Consider the following 9,955-nt stretch of genomic DNA (forward strand, 5'->3'; position numbering starts at 1 on the left):
TCCCGCTCTATCTTATGTGAGAGCCTTCTCACCCTTCTTCTAACACCATTTCCTCCATCTTTTCCACAGCCATCAACTGCTTTTTCTGCCAGTTAGCCTGATTCATTTAATTTCAGCTAAGAATAATTAAACTCAGAATAATAGGTTTCAGTTCTATTTAACTTCGAAGTTTGCTGCTTGTGTTTCAAATCTGAAGAAGGATTCATGTGCTCTAAAGCTTATCTGTGTATTCCAATTATACCCTAATTTGCCTCATAAAGATATCATCTCTAACTATACACTTCATCTTAGATTTGCATGTTAGCACAGCGTTACTTGGGGAAATATGGTTCAGCAGTTAGAGCACGGTCCTTACGAAAGGGAGCGTGGATTTGTGCTACACGCTGGACAGGCACATTAAAGCCAGCCATTTCATCTTTGGAGCTGGAGAAACCTAAACATTTTTGGTGTAAAGAATACCTTCCAGCTGTAGTACATTTTTTATGCTCAGCATATAACATATAGGAAAAACCCTGCTGTGTTGCTTGATATCGCTGTGCTTTGGATGGCACGATAGGTTGGTCAAGCTTTTTTGTAGAGGAATCTTGGATATAAAATTAGGCTAATCAGAAAGGACATGGAGCTACTAAGCGTATTTCCCATCCTGAGGAAAACAACTCAAAGTATCCAATTCAGCTGTAACAGCTTTTTCCTAAAACCTCATGCACTAAATATTCAGAGTGAAATTTTGCAGAATTAGATAGTGCAACCCAAGCTGTACTCAGCCCATTTGCAAGGAGCTGCAGCCAACGCCTGCCATCAGGTATGCATCTGCAGCACACCCCGCTTTCAGGGGGAGTTAACTGTACACGTGCGAGGGTGGAACCTGGCTCTCAATTCTTTTGGCCTTTTGCAGTTATGCGTGAGCCCAGGCCTTATAGATGTGGCTAAGGAACGGGCGTCACACGTGAGTATCCCAGAGCAGAACTTGGCTCTCCGCGCATGGATGTCAGTGTAATATGTGGGCCTGAAACAGCTTTCACGTCCGTGCTAACGCTTGCATCTTCAGCACCTGGCAAATCTCCCAATGTTAGGAGGGAGTTGTATAAGCGTTCAAAATAGATTATTTTTTTTCCCCCCAGTATATATTTGAATGCACTGAATGCCTCCCTTCTTGCTCTTTCCTTGCACGAAGGATGCCGGGTCTGTCACCAGCCAGCCTTGTGTTTGCAGCCGCCCTCACGTCGCTGTGAGCTCACGGCACTGCGCCGCTCTCTGCTAGGGCAGCTGCTGCCGCCGAACGTCTGCAGGGTGCAGCCTGCCCTGCGAGAGCTGCGTGGCACGGCCGGGCCTCGGAGGGGAGGCGAGGCACCTGAGACAGGTTTGGAAGCTGCTCCACCAAAATTTCTCTCTTCTCAGATGCACTGACATGAGAGGGAAATATAGAGAGAAGCAGGAGGACAGATCTAGTGTTAAATCTAAGAACTAGCAGCAATTTGGGGATTGACTGTTTAGGACATACATACTCTGTATGCATACACGTATATGCATACATATATTTGGATTTTTTAACATTTCTGTTTGTAACATGCTTTTAATTTTTTTTTTTTAGAAAGTAATAATGCATATTTTTAAGAAGTCAGAAGGCATTTTAATTGGAATTTTGTTAATCATCTCTACTTGGCTGGAAATGGAGACTGTATTAAAAAGGGGAAAACAATATTCTGCATTAGCTTTCCTAAAGAAGTAAAATACTCCAAATATCCTTGCTGTACAAGGAAAACAATTATTTAAATATTTCACATTTCAAATAAATTTCTAAAACCAAATTGTTTTGTGTAGCAAGGAAACCGCAATGAGTATTTCTGATCTGTTTTCAAAACTGGTGGACTGGTGAATGAAGCTTACATTTTGCTTATGTTCAGGGACTGGAGAAGAAAAGGAGCTCTCCCAGTTTCCCAGCTCCCAGTCAGGCTTGTCAGTGTTGACTTAAACATTCTTTCATTGGCGTGAACCTGCTGGAGAAATGGAAACAACGAAAAAGTTCCTTCTGCACCTGCAAAAGAAGCTACTGCTTTCAAAGCTTACTTAACACTTAGAAAAATTCTCCTCCCAGTTGCTTAGCCAGCGACTTCCTTTAGAGCTTTGGCAGTGTATACATAGAGAATATACATTTAATATCCATTTTAAAGTAATTTCACTTTTACCAATACCAGTTTAGGTTTACCATAATTTGAAGTGTAAAACTAAATATTTAAAATATATTGTATTTTAATAAAAATACCATTTAAATGAAGGAAAAAAAAACCCCACAAGATTAAAAAAAAAAAAACTGTTGTATACCTGCTTTAAACCAAAGATTTCTTTTCTTATATTGCTACAGCAGCCACCAACTGTGACCTTTACTGTTGCTTTACAATGGTTGAGGAGGTGTCACGGTCATGCAGCTGTTTAGCCAAACTAATACTATTACTGCTTTCAGCAGCAGAAATAGATATTTACGTGGATAAGTAACAGGTTTCAGTCAGAGCTCTTAAATGTTGTGGAATGAGTGTTAAATTCAGGAATTCAGGTTGGGAGCCAAGTCAGCAGGCTGCCTGCAGAGTGTCCCTGCAGAGTAGATGGGTGGGAGAGGAATCTGTAGACCCCAGAGTCTGGCTAGGAACAGCTGGGCGGTTGCGCCACGGGGATTACTTCAGCGAGAGGCCAACTCCTTCTGATCGCTGTAAGGGTGTGATTCAGGGAGTAGGTATGGTACGGATGTCCTAGGCTGAGCCCATCCCTCTTCAGCTCTTCTGCTCCTATGTACTGTTAGGAAATACTGTAGGTGTCACTCAATAGCCACAAGTTTGATTTAACTGGGTGTTTAGCTATAGCAAGCTCATGATTTTGACTTATATGGCAGAAAAAATGGCAATACCTTGCTCTGAGACATATGGATGAAAACATTACAGATTACATGCTTTGCTGTGGATGGTAGGTATCATTATCTTCAGATAACAGGTGGGGAAACTGAGGCATGGAAAGGCAAAGTGACTTCTTTAGCTTGATGAGCAATAGTTCAACTTGGATTATGTATATGGGAAACAAATGCAATGTAAACTAACTTGTTTTTCTTTACTCTGCCTGTAAGTCTCTCTACCTCAGTAAGTTGCCCTTTTTAGCCATAGAAACGTGTGTCTGCACTGAGTTTTATAATAAAAAATTGAAGAGTAGTAAAGCAATCACTTGGTATCAGCTATGAGAGAGACTGAGTGCTTCCTGCTGTCTCATGCAAGTGAGTTAGAAAGCCCTATATGCTAAATCAGCCTCTCTCGTATTCAGTTCCAGCTGAGCGCTTTAGACCAACTGTGGTGTGTGAATTTGCTCCGTAAGTACCCTTTGCAGAAAACAAACATGGCTAATTTGCACTGCGCTAGAGAAGAAGTTGCGGAGGGGTGGAAGCTGCACACAGACGCTATCAGGACATACTTGTTAGCATTCCCTAACTAATTTGTGGGCAGAAGGCTGGATCCAGTGAAGTTAATGGAAAAACTGTTACTGACCTCAGCTGGCTTTAGCTTAGCAGATCTGATGACATCAGTGAAATATCCTGATTTCTCTAACATTTTCCATATCTTCCCCCCCCTTCCAGGAATGGGAGATGAAAAATGGAACATAAATATAGCAAAACCACTCACTTTCCATAAAGGCCTTACCTGTTATGGACCAAGACATAGGCTGCAAAAGACTCATCTGAAAGGTGGTATCGAGCGATACAACATAAGAGGTTTTATAATTCTGTTAAGTTAATGGTAGCTTGGCGCTAATTTGCCTGTATTCCCTCTACTGTATTGCTGTGTAACTACGTGTGCCCCTTTTTATTAGCTGTAACTCTTTATTTCCAGCTTCACTGGTAAAGAAAATGAAAACCAAAAAAACCAAACCAACCATAGTAAGTAAAAAGGAGCATAAAGTCGCAGTTGAAAGTTTACTTTGCTGAAACAGCATAGACCGGCAATGTTAATTATATCGCATCAGGTAGCCCGAACACCACTGAAGACCGGTGCGTTAAGACCGATGTGAAATCATTATGGATAAGAAGTACTCTCAGAGGTTAAAACTGACTTTGCGAGGTCTGCCACAGAGGTGGCTGAGTGAAGTCTTGCTCATTAGCAGTCGCCCTGCTGTTAGCGGTTCACGTGGCAAAAGAAAACTGAAGAAATGTATTCACAGAAATGGCATGGCTTGCTTGGCCGAGAAGGCAGGAGCTCTGCAGTGCCGCTGTCCTCTGCGCTGGTGCGAGACCATGGGATGACACGACTCAGCTGTGAAGCATTTTTTGGATGCTGTTTAGACAGATGCTTTTGTCATTGGGAGATAAAAAGCTGCCATACTTTGAAAAAAGAAAAGCATTTTAGTACGTGCTCTTTATTAGTATTCTGAAGCACCAGTCGTTTTCAAAGGTCATGTTGTCAAACTATGATTTGTTCCTGATTTTTTTAAAAGGCAAAAGGTATTTTTAGATACTGCTTCTTTTCTATACTTTTAGAAAAAGAAAACGTAATTGAAAGCAATCCTCAACAGATAATGGCAACTCAGAATAGCTTATGCAGTCAGTCTTGTTTTGTTTTTTATAATATAGTATTGTTAAACTTGAGTTATAGAACACTGCTGTACTTAGTTTCCTTCATCTTTTCAGACCTCAGCTATTATTTTTGAGGAAGATGGATTGAAAAGATGATAGTTTCCAGACTCTTTTTTTACAAAGAATTGGGGATTTTCTCAGACAGGAGTCCATTTCTGTTTACTAGGAAACGGCATCTTGCATTTTAGTCTGTAAAATTACAGAAATCTGTTCTTCTTTATCTCCATCCATGTCACTCCTGAGAACTTACATGCAGTAAATTGCCAACTAAAGTCTTTCAAATCTCAAGATTGGCTTTTAAAAATCAGGAGAGAGAGAGGGAAAAAAACATATAATGAGTTGGGTTCTTTTAATTTTTTCTCTGTGTTTTTTTTAAGTCTTTGGAGAGCCTTCAATCACATACTCAAGATGTTTTTTCTCCTCAACTGTGAGGACTAGAAAATCACTTTAATTAAAAAAATTAAAATACTACTCATACTTTGAGATAATCACAGATGTTAGGGCTGGAGTCTTGATAATTAGTTAAGACTTGCAATTAAAACCACAGAAGCTGGCACCACAGCAGATATCAAGGATCACGTCCCTTTATGGCCCAGCCTATAGTTTCTCTCTTAACTTTAGGAATAGGTGTGTGTAACTCTTGAAGGGTACACTGGGATTCCCAGCTGAGCTGGATGCCAGAGGACTTCCTGCAGGAGCTGGTGGGATCTGAAGGCACAGAACTATCAGAAAGACCTGATAGCTGATAAGACACAGGTCCTGTTCCCAAAGGCAATTAGTGCCAGAGATCCCATTGACCTCAGCAGAGTAGAAACGGGGCCCAAAATGAGAAAAGGCTCGTTGGTTCTTGGGACTATGCTTTGTACAAAGTGCCGCAGGAATGCAGATACAGTAGGGAAGCAAGTGTCAGTGTGGTTTTCACTGAAAACAGGATTTTTTAATATTATTTTAGGTCATCTGCTTAGTTACTAACTCTATAAGTGGAGGGCACATTCTATGCTGTATGACTATGGACTAAACAGTATCAAGTTCCCATAAATATGAGCAGAAAAAAATTTGAAGCAAAAGTAAGTTCATTTAGGCTTTTTATTTCAAATTAAGTTATTTATTTGTATATTTCATAAATATTTAATTTATATCTGTACATATTTATGATGCAAATTAGGCTTCTAGTCAACATTTGCAATGATGTATCAGTTGCCATTAAGAAGTGGTCCCGCATCAAGTAATGCAGAGTAGTCAAAAGCCAAATCACTTGTCTTGTTTACCCCATATTGGCATTGTATCTTTCATCCCCTATATCCCATGGAAAATAAAATAAATCCTTGGCAAGGACAGGTTTTAATCCATGCATGAGATAGAAGTGTGCAGATTTCTGTTCAAGCAAACAGAAATCACGTGGTGCTGGGGCCATGCACACAACCCCAGCCCCGGTGCCGCAGCCTTCTGCTCTGCCGTAGACATCCGTCGCCCTCGGCACCTATAGCGCCCGCTGCAGCAGGGGCTGCCGGCAAAATTAAGCATCCTTCACCCTTCCTCCAGCAAAGGCTCCATAAAGCCATCGCCACCCCCTCGCCCCCAACCCGGCACGTACTGTAATTGTACGTCTCTAATGTGTAAGTACATTGGTACCATCACACTTTGCATTAGTGACATGTCTATTCTATATAATGGCCAAGGTTTTGAAAGGAGGAAAACAAAAAACCTCGGGAAATAACCTCTCTATAGACCACATTCGGTGCTGTGAAATATACTCCGTTTTGTTGAATAGTACTATTGCTGTACAATTTTTTATAAAAAGCAACAGAGCTTGTATTTTCATCATTTTTAGATTTCAGGATCACCAGGCAAAGTCAGCAATAGAGCAGCATGACTTTTGTTTTAAAGGAAAACTCTTGTATTTTAAACCATTGCATTTCTATGTCTTTGAAGAAAATGTTACACTTGTGCTTCCTCAACAAACTCCTGTTACTGTACCAGGTGCTTTTCTAATTGTTTTTTTATGGGTGATGCTTTTTAAAAAAAAAAAAACACATCATAACTTTGGGGATCAAAGGTGGTTTTTTTATGAGATGATTGTGGCAATTTGATTTTTCAAATGGAGAATACTTAATTTAGTATCAATTTTTGTTAAAGACACTTTCAAATTAATTGGCCCAGGCTGTACGTTGTAAGATAATGTTCTCATATTAAGAATGTAATTATTTCCTTATTGTATTTTTTAAAAAACAAAATCATATTTAAAAATCTCTGTGAAAAAAAGCATGAAAGAAACATGAAAAAAGTTTTTGTTTTATTTTTGTTATTGGATATGTTGGCAGTGCCCATTATAATTGACTGTAAATAGAGTCTTTCTACTGTTTTTCTCAATGTATTTAAGTTTTTTGACACACATTCATGGAAACTTCTGTAAAAAAAAAAAAGTCCAAAATAGACCCATCTACAAATGTGTGTCTTAGTAGCTTCAACTAACTTTATGCCTTTCTAGTTCATTCTTCAGAAAGTCTTGCAGAGTGTGAAAAAAGACTGGCACCTGGTAGGTGCGACAGATCCAAGATCATTATTAATAAAGTTACCTGTCAAAAAAGAAGTATTTGCATTGTTGTTTCTTGGTATTTGTCAGTATAATCAGTAGGTGGCACCTTAGCAGGACCCCCGCAATAGTCGCCTCAGCCAAGTACCGTTCTCCCGTGCCAGTCGGCTGAAAAATGCTTGGACAGGTTAGAATTAGTATTTTTTTGGTATCATCAGTTCTGACCCCATTTAACTGCACAGTGACCTTCTGCAACTTGAGTGCAGTCTGTCTAAGGCATAGTCCACCGATGGAAAATGGAAGTTCAATGTATTCCGAGCTCACAGCAGAAGTTACCGCTTACTGAGTGTTACTGCATCAGTCGATGTCAACCCTATTAATAAATAACGTAAAATGTAAAACATTAAAAATTACCCCTAAGAAATTAAAGTGGATCAAAATCAAACTGAGCTAATTATCAGGCTACTTAACGATGAATATAGCAATTCCTTATAGATGACTGACAGATGAGATTGAAAAGTGATAAGCCATAATTACTCCTCATTGTTTTTCTTAGATTTAGCCCTTGCTTCCTTTACACTAAAATTATTACCAAATGTCATGCTTAAGTAGAAGATACACTTCATTTTACCAAACCTAGGGAAGCAGTATTATAAAGTAGTCTAACTGGTTTCCTTTCTGGACTCTCAGCCTCCTTGACTTCAGGAGAAAAAGGCGGTCAGCATCTGTAAATCATGTGATGGTGGTATAACTAATAAGAATTGTCTCTCAAGTAGACACAGCTTTTTGTCTGCTTAATCAAAGCTTATAACCCTTCCCTGCCTTTTGTCAATTAAAAAGCCTTCAAAAGCAAAGCAAATTATTAGTATTTCGCTAGAGAAAGAAAGAATGTCTGTAGAACAGGTATCTATAGGACAAGTTATATAGAAATACATATATGTTATATATAAAAATATATATTTAGAATAGTTATACTATATAATATAATACATCTATTACTATAGTATAATAGTATAAATGCATAAATGAGAAAATTAATACCTTAAGTTACTCAGGCTCATGGCCTAAAAAACCTTTAAAGAGGATCTTAGTGTTTTTCTATAAGCTACATTTAATATTTGGTCTACCGAGTTGCACCCCAAAGGCATTCACTATGAAAGACCCCCCCCAACACCTAACTTACTCCATTGCGGTTTATTCTTCCAGGTGGGCACCCATGTTGTAAGCATTGCAGTGCTTTAATATTAGGTTCTTTTTTTATATTTTTTTAAATTTGTGCATAAGTTGAGCACCATCAGACTCCTCATTACAGTCCTTAAGCACAAGGCTTTACAAAGAAGGGCTCCTTGCTGGAGAATGAATGATGCCAAAATGTGACACCATTTTTCGAATGGAGAGGGAAAAAAATCAGGAAACACAGACTTTTACAGGTGGTGTAATGAAGTGACGAATTAGTGAACAGACTGAGAAATCGGTGTACTTGGGTAGAGTCAACACAGGTTTTATACCAGGGTGCCATTGCTCATGAAGTGTTAAGAGGTCTGTGAGGCTGTTAGTGAGCATCCAGGAAAAGAACATACTCTGCTTGGATTTCTTCAACACACTTTTGACAAGGTCCGTCACTAAAGAGGCTTAAATAGCTACTGGAGAAAAGGAAAAGACACAATAGAATAAACAACTGGTTGGTAAGCAAACAAAAAATAGGGCACAAATTCTCTATTTCCAGCGGCCTTGGGATCCCACAGGGCTGGGGTCTGAGCCTTGTGCATATCAGAATAATTGAAATAATTGGGAAAAAAAAAGAGATTAAAAATTTGTTGTTACTAATTTATTCAGGATAGTAAGCAAACCACAAGGATTTCCAGAAATATCTTTCACAACGTCACCAGTGATTAAAATGTCAGAAGAAATTCAATGTAGATAAATGGAGAAAGAACTGTCTGTGGTAAGAAAAGAAGAAAAAAATTCCAAAAAAACAATCTAGACGATTATGAGCACCGAAATACCTCTGACTACACCCAAAGATGATCATGGAGTTTTAACAGTTAGGTCCAAGAAAATATCCATGTACTGCAAATACCCTGTGGTCTAAAATGCAGCTCTAGACCCTGCCTGACCAAGACACACGAAACAGCGACAAAGTATCCTGGGCTGTAATGATACCTGTTGTCCAGGGCACCAAATGCCCCCATTGATGAAGGTAACACTAAATAAACTGCTATGCACACTAAAACAACTGCTATGCACAAGAACTTGCACAAACAAGTGGTAAAAGAAGAAAAACACCCACCTACCGTCTCTGATACCTCCGTCATCTGGTTTAGGACCTATAGAACATTATCCAAAATCTGGGCACTGAACATCATAAATAGATAAACTCATATGGGTGATGGTACAAGAGCCAAGAAAGAGATCCAAAAGTAAAAAACCTCCCCATACAGGGGAAAATAATACTGATTTTACAATTAAATTCAAAGGGAAAAAAAAAGATAAGGGCTTTTCAGCGTGGGAAAAAAAAAATCTTGGGAAGGGGAAAAAGTATGTTAAAAGGTTATAAAAGTCAGCCGCAGAATGTGACATGGGAACGAAATAGTCCTTGTCACTAATGGTACAATCTCTGAGGGTATCAAAATTAATGGGGCAGGTTCAAAACAACCAGACAGAGGTACTTTCACTCACTGCCTAATTCAGCTGTGTAACTCGTTGCCACAGAATTTTATGGATGCTAAGAGCTTATACAGGTCCGTGAACAATCAAGAAAGTTCATGGCAGGAAAGACTTACTGAAGGCTATTAAGCACAGAGCTACCAGCTCCA

General features: G+C 39.2%; 1 protein-coding gene across 1 annotated transcript in view; it reads left to right on the plus strand.

Moving 5' to 3' along the window:
* AFAP1 (actin filament associated protein 1) overlaps positions 1-7,017 on the plus strand; it is a 121,334-nt gene extending 114,317 nt beyond the window's left edge. Inside the window, exon 18 of the mRNA XM_075148659.1 lies at positions 3,614-7,017. Within this exon, the coding sequence (XP_075004760.1) occupies positions 3,614-3,640 (27 nt within the window). The 3' untranslated portion in view covers positions 3,641-7,017. The remainder of the gene's footprint in view (positions 1-3,613) is intronic.
* Positions 7,018-9,955: the final 2,938 nt, after the last annotated feature.

Source organism: Calonectris borealis, chromosome 4 (genome assembly GCF_964195595.1).
Source record: "Calonectris borealis chromosome 4, bCalBor7.hap1.2, whole genome shotgun sequence".
Lineage (NCBI taxonomy): Eukaryota > Metazoa > Chordata > Aves > Procellariiformes > Procellariidae > Calonectris > Calonectris borealis.